Below are 20,600 nucleotides of genomic sequence, written 5' to 3' on the forward strand. Positions count from 1 at the left end.
ATTATGAGAAGTTTCATCTACATTTGTTTTATCAAAATGTTTCAGCTAAGCAGCGCACAGTGTAAATAGTGCAAAAATGTGTTATACAAAGTAAAATTAAAATCTTGCATGAAGAATAAATGCAATATCATCGACAAAACAAACAAACAAACAAACAAAAAAACAGTTTAAGTTTAGTAGTTTAGGGCCGGATAGCACTGCATTTTATTAAGTTGCATTTAAATTTAAAAGTATTTTTACCACTCCTGTTTTTATCCAATGCAACATTTTGGACGATATGCATTTACAAGCATTAAATCTGCTTCAGATGTAAGCAATTACATACTAGACAACTCTAAATCACAAAAACACATACAGGCAGGCACATACATTCAGCCAAGATATACTGACCCCATGTGGTCATCATGAGAAGTCTAAGTACAAATTACATTACCAAAGTGCTGTTATGTTGAGTATTACCTAATTTTGCAGTTAGCAATAAATACGAATCCTATTTAGATACGTCTTATCAATGCAGTTATAAAATTATAGTAGGCTGTAGATGAGCACAGCAGAAAAAAATAACTTGGGTTGATATTAAAACCAGTACTGAAATATCATATAGATTTACCATAATAATAAACATCTTGAAAAAGAAAATAGTACAACTAATATAATGCTAACAACAACCACTGGAACCCATTTGTATTATTTTGAGTTTTGAACCTTAACTCAGTTTGGCACCAGTCGCAATGAATGCTGGGTACCCAGCAGCACTTAAATGCTAATGCAGTGTCAGTTACAAGCTTGGCCAATGCATTTCAAGTGCACTATGCTGTTAAACATACTTGTTTGTGCAGACTAATGAAGCTATAGTGCCTCTCGTGGTACTAATGTACTAACATTGCATAACGAGTTATCTTCTGGCACATTTTGCATTGTAATGTGTGAAAGTTTGTGGCCCACTAACATTTTCATCATTATTGTATAACGTGTTCTGTATGTTGTTGACGATGAGAGATTTCACAGAAAACCCATGACTTTCGCTATTGCACAGCAGATTTTAATTCATTTTGATAGCTGCTTTTGCCTTGCAAATACTGTGGTGTCATGAAATTACCAGCAAATGTTTGAATAGGCTAATTAAGTGACCCAAGGGCAATGACCATCATATTTAATATTCATAATCTCTGCCCTTTCCACAAACCATAAATAACACATGAGCACATAATGTAGCACTTCTACTGATTAAAACCCATGTGAGCTTCAGAGTGAAACATACAATCCATAACCGGTTTTTCTGCTTAAGGTAAGCCTATCTACAAGACTTCTCAAAATAGACTAGATTAGTCTAGACTAGGTCACTATTTAACCATGCTTTCCTTGTTCTTTTCCAGACCCTTGGAACCGGGAAATGAACTCGACAACCTGGATTGTGGATAGTTATGAAGAAGCTCTTGCCAAAAACGTTGTGATTGTTTCTCTCGGTCTCATCATTAATTTCATTAACGGAATGCTGGTGGTGACTTTCTTCTCCAATCCAATGTTTTCAAGAGACTCCAGATACATTTTATACATTCACCTGGTAATCAATGACATGCTCATGATATGCATATCAGTGACTATATATGTGTTAACCTACGCTTCACCACTTGTAAATGCATCATTGTGTTACACACTGGTTTTTCTTGGTACAGCCACCTTCATGAACTCTCCATTGAATCTGGCTGGTATGGCAATAGAGCGTTTCATTGCTATCTGTAAACCACTGCATCACGCTCAGATTTGCACACCACAAAGAACCCACATCTTTATATGTATGATCTGGGTTGTAGGAGCTATGCCTTCTCTGGCAGATATCATTATTTTACTCTCAATCCAGCCTATGGCTCTCTTCAGGTCTACTGTGCTTTGTTACACATTTAGTTTGTTCCCATCAAAACAGCACAAGGATCGCATCACTGCTTCACAAGTCATCTGTATGTCACTGGTGTGGATAATTATCATTTACACTTATTGCAGAGTCCTGTTCACTGCCAGAAAGGCCGTTTCAAAGGGTTCAGCAAATAAGGCTCGGAGTACGATATTGTTGCATGGTGTTCAATTACTTCTTTGTATGCTTTCCTATTTGACCCCTGTTATGGATATGTTTATCATTCCTTTTTTTCCCTTTTCACAGAACAAAGATCACTTTCTTTAATTATCTAATCACAAGTATTATGCCAAGATTACTGAGTCCTTTGATATATGGGGTCCGAGACCAGACGTTTCTGAAACAAATGAAAGAATACATTACTTGTAAGGTTGTTATTGTAAAGATAGTGCCATCAAAATAATGTTTTATACATATATATATATATATATATATATATATATATATATATATATATATATATATATATATATGTATATATTGTTTGGCTACATTTGTTTTGAAAGATATTAGAATTTGATTTATTTATTTTTATTTCTATTTGATTATGACCTTTGTTTTAGTTGAGAACATTACTGAGAACAGAAACTCTCAATTAAAAACTGAGTATTTATGACTTTTCTGTACAAACAAATGATGAATGACCTTTACTCAAACTAATTTCACTCATCCACTTTCAGTGTCTTTTAACTGCTGGCGTTTTGATGATTTTTAGTGCATGTATGAAATCATTTACCCTCTAGTTCACGCAGGTGCTGTTAATCATATTAACTAAATGATATATTATGGATGCACAACAACAAAAATATTTGTGTCTTTATTTTAAGCAGTAGACTTTTTTTGTCAATGAAATATTTCAATTACAATATTTTTTATTACTAAATACATAATAATTTTAAGATGAACAATTAGAGAAATGATACAGTAGTACCGTATAATGATGATTATTTCAATTAAATAAGTTGCACTCAAAATTCTAATTCTTTTAGTTTTTCATTTTATTGTATTTTGATAAATTAGTACGATCATAAATGACTAATTAACCTCCCGAGTCTTTCTTTAATTTGTCACATGATAATGAATGTCACAATGAATTAAGCACCCACACATGGTTCCTATGTTACAAGTGAAAGAAGAGCAAGTACTGACACTTGCTGCTGCCAATACGTCCACAGACATGCTGCTGTGAGCATGTAAGTATACATGAAATCACCCCATAGCGGATCTGTACAGGTGGAGCTGGGGAAGGTGGAGGGTTTCTAAAGCACACTACAACTGCTATGTACTAGCTGAGTATTTGAATGTTGAGCAGCAAGCTTATTGGCTGTTGATGCAACTAGAAGCAATCAGCTGTGCCATGTAAAAGATGATGTGTTTATATCAGATCGTGTTAGAACCTATTGGTCTGTGCCATCTAGAGTGTCATGACAGAAGCCCAAAAGTGACTTTGACACGGGCCAAAAAGTGATGGCTAGAAGACTGAGAGCAGCTCCAAGTTTGTGGGGTGTTCCCAGGGGCCTGTTGCACAAACTGCTTAGACTAGTCTTAAAAAGTTAGTCATATAGTTTTTTTCTTCAAGACTGGTCATAACTTTTCAAAATCAGTTACTGAAGGGTAGACTGGTCTAATTTGAATTCAAAAGTAAGACTGGTCACCCCTCGGCTAACTGCAAGTTGGTCAAACTAGTTCTTAAGTAGTCAGTTCTTAAGACTTAGTAGCATTGTTTCCTTTTTCGTTCAAATCAAAGCTTAAAGAACTTAGAAGACGTATCCGTGTGGTGCGACTGACACAGAACAGCGTACACAGTTTGCGTCCAGCGGATATTCTCCAAAATTTCACTACGGTGATGTAGATGAGACGAATTGCTGAATAAAGATGTTATTTTTATTTTTTTTGTATACAAAAAGTATTCTCGTCACTTCATAAAATTCAGATTGAACCACTGATGGCAGATGGACTGTTTTGATGATGCCTTTCATACTTTTCTGGGTCTTGACAGTGGTATTTACTTGGCAGTCAATGGGACAGTCACAAACCTCTCACTTTTCATCCAAAATATCTTAAATTGTGTTCCAAAGATGAACAAAGCTTTTACGGGTTTGGAACGACATGGGGATAAGTGATTAATGACAAAATTTTCATTTTGGGGTGGAGTAACCCTTTAATATTTTGTTGTGTGCAACCAAAATCCAACATTAAGTCACTGTCAAATTGCCGTCAAATACTGACTGTTACAAAATGCAATGTCTGTCCAATGTTGTGGTCCACCGTCAACCTGACGTTATATTGATGTTTGGTGCCTGCTGGGTAGTTTCCATGGTTTCTGTTTAGTTCACACCTGTTCTGTTATCGTTAGTCATCATCTGTCTGTTTGGTTTGGTATTGTTTCTTCTTATTTCTGTGGTTGTGTTGTTTTTGTTCCATCTCCTGTTGGATTTATTATTAAACACTGTTTGTTGGATTCTCCTGCATCATGCACTCGATCCGGCACAACACTATTACAGTTCCTAATTATTGTTGAAATATAAGATTGTTAATACAATATGTTTATTTTATGAGATCTGATTATGATTGTAATTGTGCATGGAAGTTATGTCCATGCTAATGAGGCTATAGTGCCTCTTGTTGCAATGCAGAAAGTGCAATATTTACTAACGCTGCATTATGAATTGAATTCTGACACATTTTGCATTGCAATGCAAAGACCCTGAAACACCACTGCAAGCTAAAAAAAATAGAGAATCTTTAGATATTGCACTGTAAATTTATAAATATAATGGTCATTTTGTTACTTGCATTTGCATTGCAAACATGCAAATGTTTGGATAGACCACTTAAAAATGACCCAATGGCTATGACCATCAGATTTAATATTCATAATCTCTGCCCTTTCCACAAACCATAAATAACATACAGTAGCACTCTACTGATTAAAACTCATGTGAGCTTCAGACTGCCCACCATCCAGAGCTGGTTCTTTTGCTCAAGGTCAGTCCATCTATAAGACTTCTTGAATGAATAGACTAAGTCAAGACTGCAGGATGTGATTTTTTAACCAATCTGTTTTTTTTTTTTCTGCTCAAGATCCTTGCTGGAAAAGAATTGGAACATGAATTCAACAACCTGGATTGTGGATAGTTATGAAGAAGCTCTTGCCAAAAATATTGTGATTGTTTCTCTTGGTCTCATCATTAATTTCATTAACGGAATGCTGGTGGTGACTTTCTTCTCCAATCCAATGTTTTCAAGAGACTCCAGATACATTTTATACATTCACCTGGTAATCAATGACATGCTCATGATATGCATATCAGTGACTATATATGTGTTGACCTACGCTTCACCACTTGTAAATGCATCATTGTGTTACACACTGGTTTTTCTTGGTACAGCCACCTTTATGATCTCTCCATTGAATCTGGCTGGTATGGCAATAGAGCGTTTCATTGCTATCTGTAAACCACTGCATCACGCTCAGATTTGCACACCACAAAGAACCCACATCTTTATATGTATGATTTGGGTTGTAGGAGCTATGCCTTCTCTGGCAGATATCATTATTTTACTCTCAATCCAGCCTATGGCTCTCTTCAGGTCTACTGTGCTTTGTTACACATTTAGTTTGTTCCCATCAAAACAGCACAAGGATCGCATCACTGCTTCACAAGTCATCTGTATGTCACTGGTGTGGATAATTATCATTTACACTTATTGCAGAGTCCTGTTCACTGCCAGAAAGGCCGTTTCAAAGGGTTCAGCAAATAAGGCTCGGAGTACGATATTGTTGCATGGTGTTCAATTACTTCTTTGTATGCTTTCCTATTTGACCCCTGTTATGGATATGTTTATCACTCCTTTTTTGCCTGTTCACAGAACAAAGATCACTTTCTTTAATTATCTAATCACAAGTATTATGCCAAGATTACTGAGTCCTTTGATATATGGGGTCCGAGACCAGAAGTTTCTGAAACAAATGAAGGAATACTTTACTTGTAAGGTTGTGATTGTAAAGATAGTTTCATCAAAATAATGTTTTATATATATATATATATATATATATATATATTATATACATTATTTGGCCACATTTAGTTTGAAAGTTAGATAATAGAATTTTATTTATTTATTTTTATTTCTATTTGATTATGACATTTGTTTTATTTGAGAACATCACTGAGAACAGAAACTCTCTACAGAGGCCCAAAACAATTAAAAACTGAATATTTATGAATTTTCAGTACAAACAAATGATGAATGACCTTTATTCAAAACTAACTTCACTCATCCATTTTCAGTGTCTGAATGTATGAAATCATTTACCCTCTAGTTCACACAAGTGGTGTTAATCATATTAACTAAATGATATATTATGGATGCACAACAACAAAAATATTTGTGCCTTTATTTTGAGCATTACAAAACAATATGATTAGAATATTTTTATAACCAAATAAATAATAGTTTTAAGATGAACAATTAGAGAAAAATACTTATTAACTTTGGTGGTAACAGCAGTACTGTATAATGATGATTATTTAAATTAAATAAATTGCACTCTAAATTCTTATTCTTTTTGTTTTTCATGTTATTGTATTTTGATAAATTAGTAAAATCATAAATGACTAAATAACCTCCAGAGTCTTTCTTTTAATTTGTCACATGACAATGAATTAAGCACCCACACATGGTCCCTTGTTACTAATGACAGAAGAGCAAGTACTGACACTTGCTGCTGCCAAAACATCCACAGACATGCTGCTGTGAGCATGTACGAAATATTGTTGCAGCACATATAACAGCTGAATTAAACACCATATATAATATACATGAAATTACCCCATAGCTATACAGGTGGAGCTGGGGAAGGTGGAGGGTTTCTGAAGCATGCTGCAACTGCTACAGCAAGCACTAGCCAAATATTTGAATGTTAAGCAGCAAGCTCACTGGCTGTTGATGCAACTATAAGCAATCAGGCTATAGTGCCTCTTGTTGCAATGCAGAGAGTGCAATATTTACTAACGCTGCATTATGAATTGTATTCTGACACATTTTGCAATGTATTGCAAAGACCCTGAAACACCACTGCAAGCTAAAAAAATGAGAATCTTTAGATAAAACTTAAATTGCACTGTTGCTTTATAAATATAATATTTGTTACTTGCATTTGCATTGCAAGAAATATGGTTGCAGCACATATAACATAAGATGAATTAAGCCCCATATATGGTATACATGAAATCACCCCATAGCTGATCTATACAGCTATGGGGCGATTTCATTATTACAACTGCTACAGCATGTACTAACCAAATATTTGAATGTTGAGCAGCAAGATTATTGGCTGCTGATGCAACTAGATGCAATCAGCTGTGCCATGTGAATGATGATGTGTTTATATAGAACCTATTGGTCTGTGCCATCTAGAGTTTCATGACAGAACTTTGTATTTCTTGAATTTAATGTGTTAGAAGCATAAAAGTGACTTTGACAAGGGGCAAAAAGTGATGGCTAAAATACTGAGTGAGATCATCTCCAAGTCTTGTGGGTTGTTCCCATGGGCCAGTTGCACAAACTGCCTAGACTAGTCTTAAAACGTTAGTGATATAATTTTTTTTCTTTAAGACTAGTCATAACCTTTTAAAATCAGTTATAGAAAGGTAGACAGGTCTAATTTGAATTAAAAAGTAAGACTGGTTACCCCTTGGCTAACTGCTAGTTGGTCAAACTAGTTCTTAGGTTGTCAGTTCTTAAGACTTTTGCTGCATCCCAGTGTGCCTACTTATACTACGCTCTTAAAGTATTTACTCTTTGGTGAAGAAAAAGTACACACGCTTGAGTGTGCAGTAGAAAGTAGGAAATATTTGGGACATACTATCATATCACACAACTGCGTCTTTATTTATTTTAAGATCTATTTTTGCCTATTTTGCCTTTATTATGATAGGACAGATCATACAGGACAGGAAGCAAAGTGGGAGAGAGAGAAGGGGGCGGGATCAGGAAAGGTCCTCGAGCCGGGATTCAAACTCGTGATGCCCGTAATGCAACTGCGTTTTTAACGGACGCTTTGTCGCATCAATACATGCACCCTGTCACTGTTAACTGGCCTGTCAATCATCTTGTCACGGTTAACATCCTCCACAGTTCATTTAATTTAACAGTTCCTACTGTATTGGAGAGAAAAGAAGTAGTGCATTTATCTGCCAGTCACAGGTCTTTCATGCCGAAAACTCTGCTCATATTTTCTGCATAATGATGCATTTAAAAGTTAACGACCAAACGGATGTTTATAAAAGTTCACACTGCAGTTGCAGATTAAATATAACACATATAACATTAAATATATATATATATTTTTTACCAAGTTAAATGTTGATTATTAGTAACTCAGCTCCTTTTTCTAAACATCTCTACCTAACCACCAGTCGCGCACATCCGCCATGTTTGTAATTTTTAACGTGTTTATTCGTGTTTGTAGTTCTTGACCGAATCCTTCGCCAAAGTGCAATGGATTGTGGGCAATATAAGCTATTAGAATGTGAACGGATCCACATTTCAAAAATCAACTTGAAATAGTAGACTATTCGGTGGACTTTTGGCATACTCTTTTCAGTATACTATACTTTGGGACACACTTATTCTAATCTCACATACTATTTAGGATGGATAGTATGAACATTGAGACGCAGGGTTAGTAATATTGTTTTCTTTGTTCACATTTTCGCTCCACTTGTTACCCAGCAGGCACACAACATCATAAGACATTGATATTTGGTTAAATTTCAGTTGCGATATCAGATGACCAAAATTCAATGTCAGTTCAACATTTAATGTTAACGTTAATTTGATATCCAGTACCGGCATCAGCTGAAGTTAATATTTTGGTTTTTTTCAGGGTGTGTATCCAAAATCCTACATTAAGTCACCGTCAAATTGACGTCAAATACTGACTGTTAAAATGCAATGTCTGTCCGACGTCGGGGTTCAGGTCAACCTGACATTATATTGATGTCTGGTGCCTGCTGGGTAGTTTTCATGGTTTCTGTTTAGTTCACATCTGTTCTGTTTAAGTTAGTGATCATCTGTCTATTTAAGCCCTCGGTTTTAGTCAGTTCCTGGTTTGGTATGTTTGTTCTTATTTCTGTGATTGTGTTGCATTTGTTCCATCTCTAAGATTATTAATACAATATGTTTATTTTACGAGATCTGAAGAAAATAAAATAGAATTTAAATAAATCTTAAATTGTACTGTAGATTTATAAATATAATGGTCATTTTGTTACTTGCATTTGCATTGCAAACATGCAGATGTTTGGATAGCTCATTTAAAATGACCCAATGACTATAACCATCGTATTTAATATTCATGATCTCTGCCCTTTCCACAAACCATAAATAACATACAGCAGCACTCTGCTGATTAAAACTCATGTGAGCTTCAGACTGCCCACCATCCAGAACTGGTTCTTCTGCTCAAGGTCAGTCCATTGATAAGACTTCTTGAATGCATTGACTAAGACTGCAGGATGTGATTTTTTTTAACCAATCTGTTCTTTTTCTGTTCCAGATCCTTGCTGGAAAAGAACTGGAAAATGAACTCGACAACCTGGATTGTGGATAGTTATGAAGAAGCTCTTGCCAAAAACATTGTGATCGTTTCTCTTGGTCTCATCATTAATTTCATTAACGGAATGCTAGTGGTGACTTTCTTCTCCAATCCAATGTTTTCAAGAGACTCCAGATACATTTTATACATTCACCTGATAATCAATGACATGGTCATGATATGCATATCAGTGACTTTATATGTCTTGACCTATGTTTCCCCACTTGTGAATGTTTCATTATGTTGCGTATTGGTGGTTCTTGGTTCAACCACGTTTATGATCACTCCATTGAATCTGGCTGGTATGGCAATAGAGCGTTTCATTGCTATCTGTAAACCACTGCATCACGCTCAGATTTGCACACCACAAAGGACCTACATATTTATATGTTTGCTGTGGGTTATAGGAGCTATACCTTCACTGGCAGATATCATTATTTTACTCTTAATCCAACCCATATCGTTTTTCAATTCTCTTGTACTTTGCTATCCTGTCAGTTTGTTCACATCCAAACAGCACAAGGATCGCACCACTGCCTCGCAAGTTATTTATATGTCATTTGTGTGGATAATTCTCATTTACACTTATTGCAGAGTCCTATTCACTGCCAGAAAGGCCATTTCAAAGGGTTCAGCAAATAAGGCTCGGAGTACGATATTGTTGCATGGTGTCCAGTTACTTCTTTGTATGCTTTCCTATATTGCCCCTGTTTTAGATATGAGTGTCACTACTTTTTTTCCTGTTCACAGAACAAAGATCACCTTCTTTAATTATCTAATCACAAATATTATGCCAAGATTATTGAGTCCTTTGATATATGGGGTCCGAGACCAGAAATTTCTAAAACAAATGAAGGAATACTTTATTTGTAAAGTCCTTATTGTTAAGATTATGCCAACAAAATGATGATTTTCAGCTGGCTAAATGTTGCTTATAAATAATTTCTTTATATGTATCTATGTTTAATTATGACATTTTCCTGCAGTGGCCCAAAAAGTGTTTAGACACTTTACTCAAAAGTAACATCACTTTTCTGAGCCATGTTTGCTCACTGTCTTCTAATCATCTGGTGTGTTGGATGTTTTGTGACTGAATGAAATCAGTTTCCCTAAAGTATTTTTCCCAGAAAAAAGTTTATAGCCAAACAACAGTTTTAAGATATACAATTTGAGACTACAGCTTATTAATGTTAAAGACAGAACTGTATTATGAATGTTATTTTAATAAAATAAATTGCACTGTAAATTCTGATTTTAGTCCCTATTTTTCCACCCGTGGCCAAATGCCACCATGAAGTGAATATTTATGTCTTAAAAATCAACTGCACTATTAAAACCACATATAAATTAGAATAAACATTAACCTCTTCAGTCTTAAAGTGTGTTCAACAGTGTACTTTATCACAGATGAAGTGCACTGTTTAGTGTTCTGCCACAGAAACACTTTTTGTTTAATACTGTATGCACTGCTTAATGCAGTGCCAGTACAGTATGAACAAGTGCAGGTTTGGGGTAAATCAGACAAGGACTCAGAGCTCAATGAGTTTCATTGCGTGTCAAAAATAAAACAAAAAGCAATCAAATCTACCTCATAAGGGAAAACACTCAGAAAAAGGAAGAAAAGGCTTTGTTGAAATGCGCAGGACAAAACTAGAGCATAACTACATAGGGGTACATTAGATAACATTCTGGCACAGGACAGGGAACACAGAGGACGGAGAATAGGAAAGAAATGTGCGGGTGGGGCAAATGAAATAATAATCAAATAATAAGAAGGGAAGGGTTAAGAGAGGCACAATTCTGACTTTTTTCTCAGAGTTGCAGGTTTATATCACATTTCTCTCTCTGAGCTCTGAGTTCACATCGCCCAGTTATATCTTGTCTCTCAAAATACTTTCTGCATGTGCATGCAGTCAGTTCAGAGGTCTAAAGACTTGTGTGTATATAGAAGGTTTAACAGCATTGTTTCTTGAAAACCAATATTATTGTTAAAACATTAGTAAGGTTACTAATATGGTATGTTTATTCATCAGATCTGATAATGTCAGTAATTGTGCATAAAGTCAAAACTGACAGAAGTTATGTACGCTCTCAGAAAAAAAATGCAAAAGCTCTCACTAAGGCAGCTAAAGGTACACTTTTGTAACTTGTGTACCCCTAAAACATGCATATTTGTACCTAAAATGTAAAAATTAGTACCTACATTAAACACAATGCCTCAATGACAGCTTTTGTATCTTTTTTGTGAGAGTGTAGTGATGTTATAGCACCTCTTGTGGCAATGGCAGGGAGTGCAATATTTACCTAAGTTGTATTATGAATTGTGACCCTGGACCACAAAACCAGTCATAAGTAGCACAGGTATATTTGTAGCAATAGTCCAAAATACATCGTATGGGTCAAAATTATCGATTTTTCTTTTATGCCAAAAATCATTAGGATATCAAGTAAAGATCTCGTTCCATGAAGATATTTTGTAAATTTCCTACCGTAAATATATCAAAAAATAATTTATGATTAGCAATATGCATTGCTAAGAACTTCATTTGGACAACTTTAAAGGAGATTTTCTCAATATTTTGATTTTTTGCACTCTCAGATTCCAGATTTTCAAATAGTTGTATCTCAGGCTGTAGATTTTTTGATATTCATGGTGTTACTTGCATTTGCATTGCAAATACTCCACTGTCATGAAACAGCAAATAATTGAATAGGCTAAATGAATGTGGCCCACGGCCAATGACCATCTTATTTAATATTCACGATCTCTGCCCTTTCCACAAACCATAAATAACACATGAAAGTAGTGTGATTGAAACATACGTGAGCTATAGACTGCCCACCATCCAGAAATGGTTCTTCTGCTCCAAGGTAAGTCTATCTACAAGAAATATGCTAAGACTGTACAATAGGTCATTTTTTTAACCACTCTCTTTTCTGTTCCAGATCCTTGCTTGTAAAGAACTGGAAAATGAACTCGACGATCTGGACTGTGGATAGTTATGAAGAAGCTCTTGCCAAAAACATTGTGATTGTTTCTCTCGGCCTTATCATTAATTTCATTAACGGAATGCTGGTGGTGACTTTCTTCTCCAATCCAATGTTTTCAAGAGACTCCAGATACATTTTATACATTCACCTGGTAATCAATGACATGCTCATGATATGCATATCAGTGACTTTATACGTGCTGACCTACGCTTCACCACTTGTGGATTTTTCATTGTGTTGCATATTGGTGGTTCTTGGCACAACCACGTTTATGATCACTCCACTGAATCTGGCCGGTATGGCAATAGAGCGTTTCATTGCTATCTGTAAACCACTGCATCACACTCAGATTTGCACACCACAAAGGACCTACATCTTTATATGTTTGCTGTGGGTTATAGCAGCTATACGTTCTTTAGCAGATATCACTATTTCACTTCTAACGCAACCCATATCTTTCTTCAGATCATTTGTACCTTGCTACCCAATTTATGTGTTCCCTTCCAAAGTCCACCAGGACAACACAACAGCTTCACAAGTCATCTGTATGTCATTGGTGTGGATAATTCTCATTTATACTTATTGCAGAGTCCTGTTCACTGCCAGAAAGGCCGTTTCACAGGGTTCAGCAAATAAGGCTCGGAGTACGATATTGTTGCATGGTGTCCAGTTACTTCTTTGTATGCTTTCTTATATCACTCCTTTTATGTTTATACTTATTACCCCTTTTTTCCGTCTTCACCAAACTAAGATCACTTTCGGTATTTATCTGTTTACTAATATTATGCCAAGATTACTGAGTCCTTTAATATATGGAGTCAGAGACCAGAAGTTTGCGAAACAAATGAAGGAATACTTTACTTGTAACGTTATTATTGTAAGGATAGTACCATCACAATAATGTATTTTATTTTGCTACAGTTTATTTAGACATAATTTGATTTATTTGTGTTTAATTATGAGATATGATTAAATTACAGTAGATAACTAAATATCAAACCATGTAAACCAAACACAGTACAAACAAATGACTGAACTTTACTCAGGGCTTTACTTTTCTGAGCCATTTTTGCACAATGTCTTTTAATCAGCTGCTGTTTTGTCATTTTTATTGGATGTATGAAATAAGGTTTTGTTGATCACATTAACTATGGGAAGAAACCACAAATGTTGGCTTTATTTTAAACAGTATCTATTGCTTTATCCATGTAAATGCTTTAATAGCCAAACTACAGTTTTAATATGAACAAGTTGGAGAAGCTGCTTATTAATGTTGATGATAGCACTGTATTACGATTATTATGTAATAACATAAATCACACTGTAAATTCTTATTCTTTGTGAATGTAGTTTACAGTTTCACTGTACTATTTTTAATACCTAAAATTACTTGCATTATTTTGTCAAATAATCAATTCATTCATACAATAAAGTTTATGAGATTTTTTATCATTATTTAACTTGACAACAGAGAAAATAAACACAAAAAGAAAAACACTCTGAGGTCAAAAAGTCATGGCCACTCTTTTGTTTTATTATTTTGTCATATTAGAATAGCAGTTAATTTAAATTCTAGAGTATTAAATACTAAATGCATGTATGCATAAATTAAATTGAAATTGTTTAGATCAGTAAAATATACATCACTGTAACTTTATTAAATGTATTAGTTGAGCAAGTTTAAAGTGACTGAGACTCCAGTGAGACTTCTACGGTAACACGTTTAATTATTTAAGTATAATAATAAACATACATTACTAATTGACATACTATTAGTGGAGTGGTGTGATAACAATGCTTTTGTGATTAACTTTAAAAAAACAGAGGAGATTGTATTTAGGTCTACATCTGATGTATTTACAAAGCCCGTAGTTATACATAGTGAAAACATTAGACAAGTAGAAAAGTATAAGTATTTAGGTGTAATAATAGACAATAAGGTATCATGGAAAGATCATATTGATAGTTTGTGTAATTAGACAAAGAAGAGAATTTATTTTCTGCGTCGTCTTAGGTCTTTTGGAGCATCAAAACAGATTCTTGGATTATTCTTTATGTCTGTAATTATGAGTGTCTTACAGTATTGCAATTCTGTTTGGTACATGAGCTTGTCTGTGAGGCTAAAGACAAAGTTGAGAAACCAAATTAAAATCTGTTCAAAGATAGTAGGACAGCCTCTTGAAAAGTTATACAAACTTTCTTATCGTAAGAACCTCTTAAGGCTGGCTAAGAATATTGTTTCTAATCCTAGTCATGTATTGTATCATGAATTTGTGCTTTTACCATCTAATCGTCGCTTTAAAGTCCCAATATTTAATCGAGTGAAATTAAAACATTCCTTTGTACATCAGGCTGTCCTAAAACTTAACAAGGATTTTTTTTTTTTGTATTATATTGTATTTGTTGTGTTTATGTTTGTGAATCGTGTTTGTAAAGAGTGTGCAACAAACATACTGTTATGCAAGAAAAATTTCAGACTTAAAGTTTGACAATAAAGTATATCTATATCTATATTAGCAATATATGTGACCCTGGATCACAAAACCAGTCATAAGGTCACTTTTTTAAAACTGAGATTTATATCTGAAAGCTAGTAAATAAGCTTAAGTAAATAAGCTTTCCATTGATGTATGGTTTGAAAATATTTAGCCGAGATACAACTATTTAAAAAAAATGGAATCTGAGGGTGCAAAATAAATAAATAATAATAATAATAAATTAAAATATTGATAAAATCACCTTTAAACGTGTCCAAATGAAGTTCTTAGCCATGCATATTACTAATCAAAAATTAAGTGTTGATATACACTACCGTTCAAAAGTTTGGGGTCAGTAAGACTTGTCATAGTCTTTAAAGAAGTCTCTTATGCTCATCAAGGCTGCATTTATTTGATTAAAAATATAGAAAAAAAACAGTAATATTGCAAAATGTTTTTACAATATAAAATAATGTTTTTTATTTTAACATACTTTAAAATAGAATTTATTCCTGTGATGAAAAGCTGAATTTTTATCAGCTGTTACTCCAGTCTAAAGTGTCACATGATCCTTCAGAAATCATTCTAATATGCGGATTTATTATCAGAATGATCAATGGTGGATAATATCAACAGTTGTGCTGCCAAATATTTTTTGGAACCTGTGATTTTTTTTCAGGATTCTTTCATGAATAACAAGTTTAAAAAGTACAGTGTTTATTCAAAATATAAATATTTTATAACAATGTAAATTATTTATTATTAACTTTTAATAAACTTTTAATTATTAACTTAATACATCCTTGGTGAATAAAAGTATTAATTTCTTTTAAAAAAAAAAAAAGAAAGAAAAGAAACAATAAAAATGTACTGACCCCAAACTTTTGAACGGTAGTGTATTTACATTAGAAAATTGACAAAATGTCTATATATAACATAATCTTTACTTAGTATCCTAATGCTTTTTGGCATAAAAGAAAAATCGATCATTTGATCCATTCAGTGTATGTTTGGCTATTACTACAAAAATACCCCTACGACTGGTTTTGTGGTCCAGGGTCACATGTATTTTTTTGAAATCACAAACGATTGTGAATGGTTCATCCAAGTAAGCGCTGAAAAAAGTAACAGGTGTCACATGACAGCTAGCGTTCGTTATTAGACCATATCATTAGCAGCGGTTTTGACTTTTTATGGACATAACAAACGACAGAGTGGAACTTTTTGGAATTCAATTTGAGATCAATACCGGGTCGTTTTGTGCTCAGTCGCTTATTTTTCCTTGCATTCTAGCCAGAGATTGTCAGCGTTTATGCAATTATTTCCGTAGATTTGCAGCGCCATCTTGCGGTTATTCTGTGGTGATTTTTTTGTAACGTTACAAACGTACAGTGTTCACCTCACCTGAGGAATCTCATCGTCCGGTGACAGAAGCTTTCAAAGCCACGTTAAAATATAAATAACTGTCTTTTTAACCATTCAGTATGGCCGAATATGAGAGAGAGGCCGAAAGTTACACAATATCAGAAACGAAAGTGAAACCACCTCCTCTGAATGAGATTACTTTCTGTTCTGACAGAGGAACCAAAACGCCAAACTCCGCTGCAAGGTAAATCTTACTGAAAATATTGCCTTATCTTTGAGGATTTTTGCCAGTAATAGCTCATTACGGCTAACGTTATTCAGTTGCTGTATTTTTACATTCGTCATTGGTCACTTACTGTTCGCTAATGTACAATATCCTTGAAATCTCTCAATTATTTGCACTGTTTACACTCAGGTGTTGAACAGGTGTATTTAAAAACCTCACCATGTACAGTGGTACTAACATGTTGGACATGCACCATATTAATAATACAGTATTTTTAGGATGTACATGTAGATACTATGGTCCATGAATATGGAAAACAAAACTTACCATGGTATTAGCATATGATACTATGCTGTACTTCTTTGTAAAGGGCACCACTGATAACGACTTGTCATTCTTACAGAAAATGGCTCAGGCTGATATTGACGAGGGGTTATATTCTCGACAGCTGTAAGTGTACTGTAAAATATTATAAACTTTTCTTATCTGCATCTTGGGTTTCCCTTCTACCTTTTTGTGCTTTCTGTTTCTGTCATCTTTGGAAATTTTATTGCCAGCAGTCACTGCTGAGAAGTGTAAAGCATCATGCTTTCTTTTCTAGTTATCATTTTTACTTTATGTACTTTAATCAAGTGCTGTTGAAACTGAATGCAGTCACTTGAATTACATGCCCAGTGGAGAAAATCTGTGTTGCACATATTATAATTCCATTTAGACATTAAAAGTATATATTATTTCACAGGTTTGGAGTTTTCTCTGTTCAAAAAATACATGCATTTGTTGTATCACCTTTAATGTAATTGTAAATCATCAGGTCACATTACTTAGTTTGAGGAATTCCGGTTATGTTTTTCCTGTTGGCATGTTCCAAGTTAGGAATATAAATGGTTACACCCAAGTTTGACTTGTCTCTTCTTTGTATTTTTCACAGAAAACCAAAGCAAAAGTAACTGTGGTCTTGTTTTGTTTTGCATAGTTGACATAATTTGCATACTATTTTGTTTACTAGAACTGGATTAGAGTTTGTCAAATACAAAAAATGATGACTGTTTAAGAGCATTATGATTTTTAAAATAATTTGTTCCCCAATTCTCAGTAGCCTACTGATATGTGAAAATATTCCATATGTTATTTAAATATGCAAAGTGCAAAGAATACATCATGGTAGCATTTGTGAAATGTAATGTATGCTTGTTTTAATTGAGATCAAAAGAAGTATTTTTTTATGTTGCACGAAATACTATTTGACATAGCATCATTCACAGTTCAAATGTTTTAAATATTAAATCACCAAGCAGGGAAATTTTACTTAATGCACGGTGCAATTTTTCTTCTCACAACAGGTACGTGATTGATCACGATGCAATGCGTCGCATGGGAAAGGCTGATGTCCTCATTGCTGGAATGCGAGGTCTTGGCGTGGAAATTGCCAAAAATGTGATCCTGGCTGGAGTTCGATCGGTCACCATTCAGGATGAGGGTGTGGTGGAGTGGAGAGATCTGTCCTCTCAGGTAATAAGTCCTATTAATGCATTTAAAAGAATAGTTCACTTAAATGAATCATCTGTCATTATATATTAACCAAAAAAGACGATGTTTTGAATATGCTCTGAGTTGCCGTTTTGAACGACGATTAACGCTTGTGTGCATTCAGACTTGCTAAACCAATGTTTTATATTAAATCAGACTTCAAATAGTTTTGAGAGCTGAAGTGCAAAGAATGTACTTTCACTGCATGGAAAAAGCCGCTGCCCTTTTGTGCTCCATGAAACAAAGCAAGTCACACTAGTTTGGATTGAAAGTTAGTAAATGATTTTCATTTTCAGGTGAATTATCCCTTTAGTTAGTAGAAATGCCAATGGTTTGTTCAGGTGTTTTCGATGGGTCCATTACAAAGAATTATTTATATAATAACAAATGCTCTCTGTAGTTTTACCTGAAGGAAGCTGATCTGGGTCAAAACAGGGCTGTGTGCTCTGAAAAGCAGCTCTCTAGTCTGAACGTCTACGTTCGAGTGTCTGCCTCAACTAATAAACTCAATGAGGACTTCCTCAGCAAATTCCAGGTGAGTAGTGATGCTGATCTCATATGCATGTGTAAAAAAATAGTTTTAACCCTTTTTTCTTGCTTATTTGTTTATTACAATAGGTGGTGGTGCTCACAAATTCACCTTTAGAAGAGCAGCTACGTGTGGGAGCGTTTTGTCACTCGAACAATATAAAGTTTATCGTGGCTGACACCAAAGGGCTTTGTGGGTAGGATGCATCCCATGAATCAGCAACATATGTGAAACTGGTTAAAATAATGCTGAATCAGATTCTGATTTCTGTTTGGTTTGCAGGCAGCTGTTCTGTGACTTTGGCGAATCATTTGAGGTCAGAGACACAAATGGAGAGACTCCAGTATCATCCATGATTGCTCAAATCAGCAAGGTGACACAGGACAAAAATCACATTTTCTTTCAGTTTGGTGCTCTTAAAGGGATATTCACCCTAATGTAGTTCCAAATCTATAGGACCAAATGAAGACTTTTTAAAATTGTGAACATTTTTAATGAAATCTGAGATATTTCCTTCACTCCACTAAATGTCCATTCCAGCTAAACTACTCCATAAGATTCCAGAAAAAATGCATGTTTGAGCTTCTGTTTACCATATTAATTTGCTCTATGTATGTGTGTAGATCAGTGTTTAAATGTGAATAAAAAATAAAAACCTAAATGTGTTGATCATAACATGATTGTGCCTTTCCAGAAGACTTAGATTAAACAGATTAATGTGGGTTATCTTTATTATTTCTTGATGAACTATCCGAAGCGTCAAAATTTTGGTTGAATGGACTTTCAACAGAGGTACAGAAATCTCTCAGATTTCATAAAAAATATTTTTATAGTCTTGAACATGACACAATTTTCATTTTTAGTTTCTGTGTTACTTTCTAGAGTTGCCAAATGGAATTTCAAATAGTGATTGTTTCAAAACAAGTTGCCCAACATTTCCTACCACTCCTTAAGAGTCAACATTTCTTAATTTCCAATACATTTTTTACTATCCTCTAATAAATTTGAGCTGCAAATATGTTTTTTCCATCATAGGACAATCCAGGCATAGTGACATGCACAGATGAGGAAAGCCATGAGTTTATCGATGACATGTTTGTAAATTTCTCTGAGATTCAAGGCATGACTGAACTCAATAGTCATGGCCCCATTCAGATCAAAGTGAGAGGTAGGTTTCATATAATCAAATATATGGAAAACATCAAGAGCTGATCATTGATAGAGAAGGTCAAGAAAATATCAGTATCATGCAAATCAGTCAATAACAATATATTTTAATGTTTTAGACAAGTACTCCTTCAGTATTTGTGATACTTCAGGCTTTTCTGAGTATGTGAAGGGTGGAGTGGCAACTGAAGTAAAACAGCCTGAAATCCTCAGCTTTGTAAGTATCACCTATGATTGATTTATTCAGTAGTGTGGATCTGTGACTGCATAGTAAGGAATAATCAGATATTTTAAGTTGCTACTCAGGGCTCTACAACCATTCAGTCGCATTTGCGAATGAAAACTACTGCGTGCGACTATGAAAAATATTTAGGAGCACCAGTGCAACTGACCAGATCAGCATATTTGTGTTTGAACTGAGGCTTCTACATGTTTTTGCAACATTGAGTAATGTATTACAGACATATCTCACCAGTCCTTTCATAAACAGTTGATTATAATGGAACTTTGCGAGATTGCGATGAACTAAGATGAGCGACAGCTTTTAATAATTTTTAAAGGAGTTTGTAAATGAGATATTGATTTAATACAAACAAGACGTTAATATTAAGTGACCTACATTGTCTGACTATAACACTATTGCCTGATTTTGCTCTATTTCGTCATCAAAAATGCTGCACATCTCCATTCAAACACAGTGGCGTTTCGTTTATGAATGAACGTACTTTTTCTAGTCAGTCAGTGATTCAATTTACCATTCATAAAGACACTTTCTTTATTCCTGAATAAATCAGCCG

At 34.5% G+C, this 20,600-nt stretch overlaps 4 protein-coding genes and 1 pseudogene across 4 annotated transcripts in view; all 5 read left to right on the forward strand.

Moving 5' to 3' along the window:
- Positions 1 to 1,393: 1,393 nt before the first annotated feature.
- On the forward strand, positions 1,394 to 2,315 carry LOC127167282 (odorant receptor 131-2-like; annotated as a pseudogene).
- A 2,706-nt stretch (positions 2,316 to 5,021) lies between these two features.
- Positions 5,022 to 5,942, forward strand: LOC127167331 (odorant receptor 131-2-like). The gene has a single exon (XM_051113311.1). The coding sequence runs from the start codon at positions 5,022 to 5,024 to the stop codon at positions 5,940 to 5,942; it is 921 nt and encodes a 306-aa protein (XP_050969268.1).
- Positions 5,943 to 9,354: 3,412 nt separating this feature from the next.
- On the forward strand, positions 9,355 to 10,425 carry LOC127167297 (odorant receptor 131-2-like). The gene is made up of 2 exons (XM_051113244.1): positions 9,355 to 9,390; positions 9,480 to 10,425. The coding sequence occupies exon 2, from the start codon at positions 9,505 to 9,507 to the stop codon at positions 10,423 to 10,425; it is 921 nt and encodes a 306-aa protein (XP_050969201.1). The 5' UTR covers positions 9,355 to 9,390; positions 9,480 to 9,504.
- A 2,064-nt stretch (positions 10,426 to 12,489) lies between these two features.
- LOC127167380 (odorant receptor 131-2-like) lies at positions 12,490 to 13,410 on the forward strand. The gene has a single exon (XM_051113393.1). The coding sequence runs from the start codon at positions 12,490 to 12,492 to the stop codon at positions 13,408 to 13,410; it is 921 nt and encodes a 306-aa protein (XP_050969350.1).
- A 2,959-nt stretch (positions 13,411 to 16,369) lies between these two features.
- uba7 (ubiquitin-like modifier activating enzyme 7) overlaps positions 16,370 to 20,600 on the forward strand; it is a 47,324-nt gene continuing 43,093 nt past the window's right edge. Inside the window, exons 1-8 of the mRNA XM_051112351.1 lie at positions 16,370 to 16,595; positions 16,981 to 17,027; positions 17,921 to 18,089; positions 18,508 to 18,642; positions 18,726 to 18,832; positions 18,919 to 19,009; positions 19,672 to 19,804; positions 19,923 to 20,020. Of these exons, the coding sequence (XP_050968308.1) occupies positions 16,984 to 17,027; positions 17,921 to 18,089; positions 18,508 to 18,642; positions 18,726 to 18,832; positions 18,919 to 19,009; positions 19,672 to 19,804; positions 19,923 to 20,020 (777 nt within the window). The 5' untranslated portion in view covers positions 16,370 to 16,595; positions 16,981 to 16,983. The remainder of the gene's footprint in view (positions 16,596 to 16,980; positions 17,028 to 17,920; positions 18,090 to 18,507; positions 18,643 to 18,725; positions 18,833 to 18,918; positions 19,010 to 19,671; positions 19,805 to 19,922; positions 20,021 to 20,600) is intronic.

Source organism: Labeo rohita, chromosome 6 (genome assembly GCF_022985175.1).
Source record: "Labeo rohita strain BAU-BD-2019 chromosome 6, IGBB_LRoh.1.0, whole genome shotgun sequence".
Classification (NCBI taxonomy): domain Eukaryota; kingdom Metazoa; phylum Chordata; class Actinopteri; order Cypriniformes; family Cyprinidae; genus Labeo; species Labeo rohita.